The sequence below is a fragment of the Phallusia mammillata genome, chromosome 7, assembly GCF_965637545.1.
Source record: "Phallusia mammillata chromosome 7, kaPhaMamm4.hap1.1, whole genome shotgun sequence".
Taxonomy (NCBI): Eukaryota; Metazoa; Chordata; class Ascidiacea; order Phlebobranchia; family Ascidiidae; genus Phallusia; species Phallusia mammillata.
Genome location: NC_137258.1, coordinates 17,510,477 through 17,523,058, shown reverse-complemented (window position 1 = coordinate 17,523,058; position 12,582 = coordinate 17,510,477). Strand labels below are relative to the sequence as shown.

The 12,582-nt window shown below is 37.2% G+C and overlaps 1 protein-coding gene across 1 annotated transcript in view; it reads left to right on the top strand.

The window, feature by feature from the left end:
• Positions 1-1,353: 1,353 nt before the first annotated feature.
• LOC145238830 (MOB kinase activator 2-like) overlaps positions 1,354-12,582 on the top strand; it is a 35,354-nt gene continuing 24,125 nt past the window's right edge. The window contains exons 1-2 of the mRNA XM_080102109.1: positions 1,354-1,521; positions 2,413-2,459. Coding sequence (XP_079958235.1) covers positions 2,443-2,459 — 17 coding nt within the window. The 5' untranslated portion in view covers positions 1,354-1,521; positions 2,413-2,442. The remainder of the gene's footprint in view (positions 1,522-2,412; positions 2,460-12,582) is intronic.

Here is a 12,582-nt window from a genome sequence, read left to right as displayed (position 1 = left end):
ACAAGGCTGGCAGTAGCACTAACAAATTACGTCATGTGGTTTCTCAGTCAAACACATTTTTATTACCCCCGCTGTGCTTGCGATGTCAGTGATTTACAAAGCTAAATGAACTCCATTGGAACTTGCAATTCATTTTAAACGATTAAAAATATTTGTGATAGATACCTTCCATAACATTATGTGTGTGCAATGTCAGTTTTTGTTTAGAGTTATTTTGTCCTCTTTGGTACAGAGTGTATCGATTGTGCTTCCTGTTTTGTGTGGTTAACGTTATCACAAACCTTAGTTAAAAGCCACTGCCAGTACAAAATACATCAATTTGATTGCTTCTGCCTCAGTAAGCAAGTCTGTCATGAAGGTAAAAGTTTTGTGCTTTAGGCACATGATAAATGCTGGCAAACATTATTTTAAATAGATAAACAAATTATCTTGAAGATTGTGCTACAGTTTTTAGGTAAAAATAGCAATGCTTTTAGGTTGATTGCTGAAGCTTTGCAATGTTTTAAAAAATATAATTTGATTTATATTGGTGTAAATTTTGTTTGTATTATTTTTATAGTACATTTTTGGCTTCCAGTTTTTTAAGTGTGCAGACTTTTGTATGGTGAAATCTGAAATGTAAAGTTTGTCAAAAATTTTAGTGTTTGATGAATCATTAACTTCAAATAATGTTGTTGTTCAAGTCCATGCAGTTATCTACAATAAATGCACACCAATTAGTTAACATCCCTTTGTTTTTAACTTTATGAAGTTGGAATACATACATTTGTCACAAATCAGATATTTCTGTTATCTTTGGTAAATCACCTAGATTTAAGTGGTGGTATTAAATTTTGCAGCTTTTGGGTTAAGTTATTTGTTTATGCCTAATTTTAATGCTCATTTGTAATTCCAATAGTTTTGTTTTGGCTCTTTTGGTACAAACTAATCTGTTTTAGTTCTCTACTCTGACAGGATGCAGTGGGTTCAAAATAGTTTCATCCTGTGCTTTGTCCCAGGACAGTAGAGGTACAGAACTGCTTAGTTGTGCACAATCTTTAAGCCTAATGCTGCAAAACTGTTCGAGCATCTCAGCCCTGATGCATTAATAATTCATGTAAATGTACTCTGTCTTATGAACTGCAAAAAGTTTTGTCAACAACTGTAGTTATACAGAAAATGTAAGGTCCAGTTTTAATAAAACAATAAAAATGGCAAAAATGGTGTTTAAAAGATTTTAAGTTTAGGCAAAACTATACTATTTGTGTAATGAATTAGTAAAAAGCTGCCAGTATTTTGAATTTTTTTTTTGGAATGTTGCTTACAAAGGTGACTTGTTATGACTGTTAACTACAACATACTCAAAAGTGCAAATCTTTTTCTAGGCTAGTGTTATAAGTAGTACATGAAATTTGAATGGGTTAAGTATTGTTGCTCCATGTTGTGTCATTTAAATGTCAGTGGCTGACGAAGAACCCACCAGGAAAGCAGCTTTTGACTTCTATTGCCTATTTGACCATCACTCTGGAATTCAAAGTAAAGGTGAGTGTTGAATTATGAATTTCCATACTGAAGGGCCACATTTTGATTTTACTTTGTTTATTTTTGTGTTTTTATGTCCATGTATTTTTGGCATGTTTAATACAAGGTTGTATAGCTTTATGGGTCAAATATGAATAACAGTATTAGACCATGGGTTGCACCTTTGCTTTGCATAACAAACATGCTTAGATTGTCTCAATAGCTTTTATTAATTCTAGCAGGCCATAAATAACTTTGCCTTGTTGGTCTCTAAAAAGCTAAACAATTGGCATGTGTGTTTTATGAGGCCAGGCACAGTAAACACAGTTTCTTTACATGTCAATTGACAAGTGTACTAAACTTGTGATAAATGTGTTAATAAACCTGGGTAACACATGTGGGTGATGCAGTTTTTTGTTACGTTTTTGATCCTTATTATTTTGTATTGGGTAGAATATTAGTTGTTTGGTTAAAAAAGATACCTGCAATTATGCTACTGGGCTCCAAGCATAGGTCGATAGTACGACAAGCAAGTCCCATGGGGTAGATTGCTAATGTGTTGAACACAATTGCTAAATTACATTACATTTGGACATGCCATTGTATTGTTTTGATTGCATTCTCAGCGGTTGCCTTGTGTTTTGAAGGCCCATTACTTTGCATATTTGAGGTTAAATGCTTTTCTGCCTGCCAAAATAAGTTGTTGCAACTTTGGATGCTAAATATGTCATTTAAAGTTTGCTGAAACTTTATAATGTGATTTCACATGTTATTTGAAGAACACTAAAAGTGGATAAACTGTTCAATAGCAACTTAAACTGAAAGTGAACTTCTATGTGACCTTGAGCCCAAATTATTGTCATTTAAATTTTAGTCAAATTTAATTATTTGTGTTTTATTTGTGTTTTTTAGCTCTCTAAAGGAGGCTGGAAATTTGCAAAAATGGAATGGTTAATGGGGTGAGTAAAAACATTTTTTTAATTGAAAGTGTTATCAGTGGAGTTTTCTTTTCCAAGTAGGTTTAGTATTTACAATTTTGCGTGTTTGAGCTTTCCGTAAATGGACCTTGCAGATTTCCTCTGACGCACCTTTCAATATCTGGTTACATTGATAGAATAGTGGTTCCACTGACTTGGAACTCATCTGGTAGCACTTGTTCAGCCTTCTATGTGCTATCAGATATGGGTAAAAATCAATAGATATGGTGTCAAGCAGTGCAATAAATCAATATTCATTGGGACATGACACACAATTTTGTGTCGCTTTTTCTCTTCTTCCCCTAAATTGATTTTCAATTAAACTTTTATCCACCTGATACAGATCATCACTATATTGTACACTTGTTTTGAGGTTATTAAAATTTTTACAAAAACTAATCAGGGCCATTTGTGATTTCATCATAGAACTGTTTAGGTTATATTTTCTTTGGTGGCACTTGCATTGGTGTGTGAGTATAATTTGTGTCATAAAGTTGGATACAAGTGGCCTACATTTTAGGTGATTACTATTCCACTAAAGGTGTTACAAAAAGGTGCAGTTGGTTGATTTTTACAATCTGCAATTTTTTTCCGTTTAGAATTAGACTCCTTGCACTTAACTATATGCAACACTTCATAAAATGCAAAATCATCGATGTATTATGTTACATATAAAAGTTGTGGGGAAAATCTTGTGCAAACTAATGAAAAAGTGTATTGAATGATTCCAAGCGTGGTATTTTCCTTCTTGTGTGTGAACTTCAAGATATGAGGTGAACTCCCTCAATAGTTGTGAACAAAGCAAAGAAAAACGCGTTAGGTACAACCGCCAGTTATGTCGCAGTATTGAATCCATACAAAAAGCAATGTGTGCGTACTTTTTTGTGTGCGAACCTAGACCTGTATATACCAAAAGCGACGCTTCCTTTATGTAGAGAACGGATAACAAAAACTACAAAGTGCATGGGTGAACTAGGCTTTACTTTTGAATTATGAACGCTGTTTTCGTAACTGACAAAGTCCATTATGTTTATCATTTACTTGGATACAAGAGAACGTAGTGGTTGTCAGGTAACGGGCTACTGACGTGATGAGGTAAGCCTGATGTGTGCTTGTAGTTGCTTATGAGTTCTTTCAGGGGGCGTTTATGTACTTGTTCCCTTGCTATGCCGGAAATATATAGTCAAGTTTTAGCATATTCAAGGCGCCCAAAGCGTGTACAGTGTTCATTAAATTGAGAGTGGTTTTACGGTTAGTAGTTGCCTTTAAAAGTACTTGGCATTTTTAAAACGCATTTGCTTAGCATCGGCCGTGATTTTGCTATTTCGCTGCGTGTTGTATAAAGACGGTAGCAGCGAAATCAGGCAATCGAATGACATTCCCCACTTGCTGTGAATAGCAGTTAGTGAATGAAGCCGTCATTGGTGAAAGGACTGCCGTTGCTTACACGTGAATGTAGGTGTAGCGTCGACACTAATGGAAATGCCGCCAGCGCCTAGGTGCGTGTAAGACCTACTTGTTTGTTCAAGGCTATTGCTGTGCTTTTTCCCGTTCCCGGGATTTATAGTGCAGTCCGGGAATTCATTTTTTTCTATATTCGCGGTCGGTTGAAAATCTTGGCAAACATTGTTTATTCCCGCCAGGAAGGCTATTAACTGCGGAGACGGGCAATGAGACAGAGAGTTGTTTTCCTGGCGAAACAATCCATTTTTTGTTTGTTTAATGTTTCAAAAGCACAGCACCTTCAAGGCTGTAAGGTCAGTGCCTGAGCTAAAAGCAGGTTTCTTAGCGAGCTTTGTTATATCAAGCATGGTTTAGATATGCACAAAAGACTTATATAGATCGTATAGATAGGTATTGGCTGATTTCAATGCTCCGGTGTATTAAGCATATAAATAGCACCCAAGAAGTTGAAATGCAGGGAGTCTGAACTAGGAGTTGTTTTAAATGTTGCGTTTCGCGGTTTTTAGTCAGGTCAAAGCTCTTGTAGGCTTTGGGTTGTGCAGTGGTTTGCCGGGTGTCGATTCGCATGTTTTCAAATGCCTATTTGACTTTAGCATTTAACAAACTTAAGTACGTGAAATGGCGTTCTGCCCCCCGCACCCTCCTACTTATTGCTGCAAGGCTATTTGCAGAGAACGAGACATTTGCCTTGATGATAGGATTTTTATGTTAGTCCTATTGTTTCCAATTGCTGTAAAAGTTTGGTTTGGTACACTGCTTTGTGCAGCTAAATCTGTACCAGTGTTACCAGTTAATCAGATTTAACCAACTTTACCCAAATCGTAATACAAATATGTTTAAAACCATATTTTCGGCAAATAAGATTTGCAAATAGAGTTTGGGCATTGATTTGAGGCCTGTTGTCGTTTCTACTTGTAAACACATCTGCAACGTTCAAAAATGTTTGTTTTTCTTAGTGGTTCACTATAAGTGTTTGCTGCATTTCTAAGCAGAACCCCCCTTTTTGCCCTTAAAAATCTCGGTACACAACTTCAAAACGAAAAAACATAACGTCTGTATGTGTGTGCCCAGCGACGCCTTTTAGCCCTAAAGCATCGAAGCATAACCCCCGTTGACATTTTACCGAGTTCCTGCGGTTCCATTCGTTTTGTCTCGGTTCTTTCCACTCCCTTATCGGGTAAAACTCCAGGGCAGTCATTCCTATCCCATCATACTCTCTTTCTATGTTAAATGTTCACCACTGCTAGATGTGTTTCTCTGTTAAAAGTCGATCACTTTACGGTGCAGGGCTGCAAGCGTTCGGTTAAGATATTTCAGAAAAAAGTGGCAAATATTGTGGTAATTTGTTGTTTAAAGTCTGATTTTGTGGAAAAAACGGCATGTCACCATGTCGTCCTGCTGCTACCAGAGCAACGACCCCATGAACACTTGGCCAAGGACGCCTCGACCACCCTACGTTGTCATGCCAACGCCACCATCCAAGAAATTTTTCTTAAGATGCTGCTGGTAAGATGGTTACATCGTAATATTATGCTTTGCAAAAATTTGAAACGAATATTCAAGTGAAAAAATGTAAACGCTGGTTCGACGTGCGGCTTTATTGTGTTACGTTAAATTTGTCTTTTAAAACTGGTTAATTGTGTAAGTTTCAATTCTGCAAATGTGCCATTTTTGCAACATTCGACTAGTAACGCTTGGCTTGAATGTCTTGATGTCCAAGGAATTTAATCTTTTTTTGAGCTGAATGTTCTGTTCGCATTAAGTTTAGAAAGAGCATTTAAGTGGCTTGCAAGGTTTTTCGTAAAGGTCTTTTAATGATATATTTTTGCTTTTGTGTTTGAGTGGGGTAAATTCTGCTCGATGAAGTAGGGTATCGTCATGAAAAATAGATAGTGGCGATTGCCAAGTAATTCCTAACATCAAAGTCCTACATTCGTTTTGCCGCTGCTGTGTGGTTAAATATAGTAGATCATTGTGCAGTCAGAAAGAAAACTAAAAGTTTTTGACAAAATAAAGGAAAAGTTATTGAGAAATAATATAGAGACACTCAATGTGTTTAAACCAGTGTCTATTTATTACACATTTTGTACGTTTTAACAGTTTTTATATGACTGGATGCATTTTTTTTATCAATTAAGTGTTTGCATGAAATTACTGTTATCTCACAGTTATGCATTAAAGAAATTTTTCCATACGAATGTCAGTTTTATCTGTCAAGAAAGTAGCTTAGGGTGGGCGGTGCTGCTGTCCTTGCAATTTGCAATTAATTAAATATAGTTTATTTCAAGCAGACTTGGCGCTGCTACTAGCCAAATGTTTAGGTGATAAAGCGACTTCGAAACGGCCGCCACAATTACATCGTTCAAACCAGTAATCAAATGACTTTGGAAAGCTCAAACTTCCCAAAGTAACCGCTCCCTTTACTTTTCCCTTCCCATCAATGTTAGCCTTTATGTAAGACAACCCTTTATTTAATCTCAGTTAGCGTCGTTCATTGATGAAGATCACGTTTCGCTTTGTACAAAACCTCACGGCGGTGGAAATCCCTTGTCTAGATCCAAAACACTTTAACTCCTTTTGACATGCGCTGTTTACTAAAGAATCGTATTTCGTTCCGGTTAATGTGTGCTGGCTGCAACAGTGGGTTAATTGTGTGGCATTGTGCTTACGAAGGTCATAAGCGGTCATTCAATCATTGGGGTATTGAAATTCACGAGACTTATATTATCCGTGCCTGATTAAATATTTTAACAGCTTTAATTGCAGTTTTTGTATGCGCTTTCTCCATTCATATCTTATACAGGACAAACTTTATGCATGAATTATTTGTGACGTCATGGAACTACCTTATAGAAGGGCATTACTCATATTTTGTGCCTCTAATTAAACGCCCGCTAGTTTTTTGCTTTTTATTTATTTTTTCACAATTTTAAATTTAATGTGACCCAATCTTTTAAATTTAATGTGACCCAATCACCCAATCTCTTCAAAAAGTAAGCGCATTCCTGAATTGGTAGTCTTAAATCAGGTTTTTACATTTTTGCCCTTCATCTAATATTACCAACGGCAAACTTAATTAACGGTTACCTTTACTGTTCGTGAGCAGCTACGATCTTAAAAACGATTTGTGACAATGGATGAGCAAATATACAGAGCAGTAAACCGTATCAGTGCCCGAGCAATATCAATTTTATGATGGAATCTACATCATTCGCCATATATCGCCTTGTCATTCCTCATATTGCATTGTAATTTATTCTTCCATACACTATATAATGTTTACTTTATTCAAAATTCAGGTATCATATGTGTATGTAATGTGTCAGCCAAATTGTTTTTCCGCTTTATTAAGAGGTTTTGCTTGTAGACGGACATTTTTTTTGACCAAAATTTCGTTTTAGTAACCTTTTTGAATTGTGCATTATAACAAAAAATTTTTTTCCGATATGAACTGTTTAGTGCTAAAGTACATTTGAGGTATTTTGTATCATATCTTTTTGGTTTATTGTTTTGCAAAAAACTACTTTTTGTGTGTAATTACTCGTCAAGCATGCAATCCGGACGTATGCACATCTGCGCAACTTTACTGCGCAGTAAAGCATTACAAAAATAGTTGCATTGTTTTTTGGTCAAACCAAACGTAGGCTGAGCAGAAAAAGCCACAGCAATAGCCCGGTATACACAAATACCAACATTCTAGCATGGAACAGGCGAACCTAAGTCTTCCTCGTACCTCCATAGCCTGTGTTTATATACCGAACTATTATTGGAAAGTTCCCTTTTTCCCATTGTGCTTGTATTGTTAACACAAGGCCGTGCACTCTTGGTCGTAATATGAACCCGTCAATAAACATAGCTAGGCTGCAATGTTCAAAGCATGTGTTTCAATGTTTTGGTTGTATGTAAACTTGTCCATGTATTGTGTATTTACTTGTGTAAACGTTACAAATCGCATTGGATTTCATAACGTGCTAAACGCAGTTTTTTCGGCTGGTGTATATAACCGCAAGGTGGGGTTCGAGAGCCGCAAGAATTGGCGGTACAGCAATTTCGTTCTTGGCCGAAGCGCCTGAGCCATGAATAGACATAAAAAACAGATCGGAATTCGTCCTCGCGAGCGTCCTGGGTTCGATACCCCCCCAAAAAAGTTTTCTTTGCCCTCGGGAGTTAATGCATTCAACTGTTCGTTTGCAGCTTGGCTACATAACATTTTCTTTACATTTCAGAATTCATACATTTTGCTGTCAATTTGAAGGTTATTTAAGCCAATAAAGGCTAAGCAACACGCGTTATACATTATATTATACAGTCAATGGGTTTTGGTTATTTTCAGTAGTTGTTAGTTCTCACCCACTGAGTTCGCTCAAACATTTTTAAATATGACTCCAATCGTGTTTGATATTGCTCGGACCATAGTCTATATGAAACATAACTTTTCTGCAACCCAATGTTACGCTATAAAACCCATGGAGCCATTTTGTGTCCCAATTAACACAGCGGGTATAGGAAAAAACATATATTGTCCGATTTTTACAAACTGGAGAGCTTTAACGCGAATTTGAACGGCCAAATTGTTAGAACCGCAAAGTTCCATTGTTGTTTTGGGCGTTTTTGCCTTTTAAAATCGCAAAAGTTGTTGTTTTGGCTTATTTTCCAGTTCCTACCATAATCACGTCACCTTACCGTGATTGTGGTCATTCACGCTTGACTTCCTTACAATCATGTGGACGCACGCGACACGGTCCGTTGCACGACAGGTCGATTTCTATGTTGTGCGCTTTTGTTTGTTTTTGCAGAACGTGCGCCAGAATAGGAACTTATCAACATAAGAAAAGTCCGCACCCCTTCTATTCATAAACCGGGAAAGGCCACATCGTGCGCGGGTAGCGGTCATATTTACCCATTACTTTTCTCCAACTGGTTTTATGTTAATTTGTTTCAGAGGTTTTCTTTGTATTAAAAGCAGACCATGACTGCTTTTGTAATAGATGTTGGATCTGGAACCTGTTTTTTGGAAAGAAACGGTTAATTTTGTTGTGTATGATTTCTATGGAGCTGTATGATTGTTGTTGTAAATTTCGTTACAAAACTGCCTAAATGCATGTTTTTGTGTTTCATTAACCATAACCGCCACCCCTACATTTCAGTTAATTCTTTCCGCATAAGATTTTTATGTCATTTTGTAAGATTTCTATGCCGCTGCACCGGTAGAGCTACTAACGTAAGAACTCACAGTGAAACAGTAGTTTGCTAGGGTTGCACTGAGGTTTTATAAGAATAACAGCAATAAAATCAAACTAAAACCTAGTTCGTTTTGTTAAATTTAGTCCCTAACCCTTATTTAAACAACTGCGCTCTTTACGCCATCTATCGGTATTTAGCAACTTTTCTACTGTGAGTTCTTGTGTTAGTAGCTCTACCTTTTTCACCTTGTGCTGCAAGGCCAAGACATCGAACGTCTTTATTCAGCTGTTTGGCGCACGTTGATGCTTTGTATGTCGAGCAAATGTCATTGGCGCGTATGGCGTCATGCAATAAGCCACCCCAAGCTTGGTGTGTACAGACTAGGGATGGTTAATGCGCTCGATGAAATGTCAAATGGCTATCATCGCATCTACTCCACCCTTGTTGTTGAGCCATGTCTCGCATATCTTTGCAAAGTGATGAAGTATCTTACGCGACTTAAACTTGCCAATCACATTTTATATCGCACTGGACTGATTTAAGTTTATATATATTTTTTGATCAAATGGACATTGACGACTAGTTCTTTTTTGACGTGGTTGAGTTAAATTAAGCGAACATCTTATTGCTTTGTCTCTTCAGAAATTCAAAATGGCGTCAACGGCGAAATTTTTGAAACCGAGTTCCTGAATCAACTTTTGTTTTAATTTAAAGTGGGAATTAAAGTTTAAAACGTCCTCCGGTTTTCGTTTTTGCCTCGTTTGTTGCTTATGTTTTTTTTTGCCTCGTTTGTTGCGTATGTTTAAAGTAAAACGTTTAAAACATTGGGTAAGAAGCATGTCCATTGTCCTGATGTGCGTCGACAAGTTTGATTTTGACTTGCAACAAACGCCTTGTGTTGTAGCATGGCACAAAACTTCTGTGCTTAGTTTCACATCCAGCGCTGGAATACCAAAACAACAAGACGACTTCATTCGCCACGCAATGGGCAACTGTCCAGTAATCACATCATTACACACAGCGCGTGTGGAGCTATATATAACCTGGTATGAAACGTAACTGAACGGAAGACGCACCCCGTCCAAACTGTGACGGAAGGAAGTGACGTCATTGCGCATCTTTCCCCCAAAGTGACTTTTAATTCAACCGAAAACTGAAGTTTGTCACAGGAAAGTGAATGACAAATATCACTGAACGAAAGTTGCAAAGTCCACTATAAAACAATAGTCGCATATTCTCTGGATGGGCCAAGTTTTGAATAATGACTTTTTTAGTTGAACGGCAAGTTCCAAATTTTTGCACACAAGCAAATGTATCACAAAGACCTCATTTTTTGACAGATTTCTCCTAATGCCAAAATATATTGACTTGTACACAATTTTAATCGCGATTTAAAAAACACCTTCAAGGCGGAATCAGTAATATTGTTGCATGTCTGCTTTTCTCCGCCATTAGTTATTAGCACAATGACGCCTTTGCACGATCTTTCTTTAACATCTGCATTCCCTAGGGCAGCGGTCTCACTTCCAGTTTCCATCTGTCGATCTCTTGTGTTCGTCAATGCGGTTTGCAGACAAGTGATGAGAAAATGTTGTTTGTTGTAACTTGTGCAATACCCTGCCTCATTCTGGACTTGATTGAAGAATGATTGAAACATGTAGTCCAGGGTCACTTCATCTATTCTCTATTGCTGGTCGCATTTTATCTTCCTATTTTATTGACAGCTGCGAGTATGTCCAATAAGTCTAAATAAGTGGTCTACCAGCTAGACTCTTGTATTGGGCCTTTTCACAACAATCATGTATTATTCTTGACTAAATATGCACATTTTACCGTATGACTTCGTTGTGGGGCTGTGAACCCCTGTTCAAATATTTCCGCATACTTAGTATTTATACCGTATACTCTTCACTCTTAAGAAATACATATTTGTCAAAAGAAGTATCGAGTGAAATTTTTAACTTCTGCTGATACCACAGTTTTGGTTGTTTGGCATTGTGTGTATAGCTTTCAAAAAACTCTGTTGTAGTTCTGAAGTGTATTTATTTAACTCAGTTTCACTTCAACTTTCTCGCAGATGCCAGTGTTTGCTTCCCAATAGGCTGTTTTTTATTAAGTTTCCCTTTGCACGACTGTAAGGTGAAACAAACAAAAAACTATTGTGTCTACATGGTACAAGCGTTCATTACATACGTTACATCGGCAGGTGTGCTATGTTTCGGCTTTTTGCTGCAATGATTTAATGGTTTACATTTGTGAGCCCTTGTTTTTTGATTTGGTGGTTTACGTTTTGGCGAGAACTTTTACAAAACTTGGAAACATATATTGGTTTGACCCACGCTATATACAATAACTTGCACATATGTTTGTTCTTACTTAAGCACTAGCTTCGGTACAGTCATTGCAAAGTACGTCAATGAAAACCGCCTTGTGTATCTTCCTGTCCCTGTGACGTGCTTCTCTTCACATCAATCCCTCTTACCGACCCTCGAAACCCTTGATACAAATGCAGCGGCTGCAAGTTTTTTTAACATTGCAGTGGTGTCTGATTTGAAAAATCGTTTTGTGTAAGTTTTCCCTATTGTAGTACTGTTACACAACCTATTCTCTAAAGCAGTGGTTCTCAACCTTTTTGCCTTTGCGAACCCCTTTTGGTACTGTCCAGCTTATCGCGAACCCTTTTGAAGGTTTTGAGATTTTGGTCCTTTTTTAATAACAAGCAACCTAAAAAAAGGGGCAGAATATACCAACCACTTTTAGTCCAGGACCAAAATTTCAATCACTTTGACTGGGCTGCGACATCGGAACTCAATAATAAAGAGCCATTATATTGTGATGTGACGTTGTTTGCCACTGAAAATTCACCTCTGTTGCATCACAGTGGGGTTAAAATGTCACAATGCATTTTGGTTCGTCACCTATGAAGTACGATTTTAAACAAGTTTCATGCTTTTTTGAAACGCTGAGATATATTTTTAAACAGCGCTTTATCAATATCGTTGTCTGCAAAATTAGGAAGTTGTCGCGGACCCCTGAAAACGCTTTGCGGACCCCCGGTTGAAAACCACTGCACTAAAGAAAATTCGATACGATGTTTATTTGCTTTATAATGACATTTGTATTGTTTATATGTGAATTGAATTTTGGATGTATAAATAAGCTGTTGCTATCAGGCATAATGTACAAACGAGCATTGATCTTACTGCAGCTTTAATTGTACATATATAATATACGTTTCGACGTCCCATACGAGAGGCGGGATAATAGCATATGTTGAAACACAAATATAGACAAAAGCGACAAAACACACACAAAAACAGCGATAACAATCTTGTGTGGCTACAAACTAACACCAACAGAGTTTGGGATGTATTCTTTTTATTAATTGACACCAAACACTCAAAAGTATCCACTTTTCCTTTCCAACATGTGTATTTATGGTCGGTAAAATGAAGGA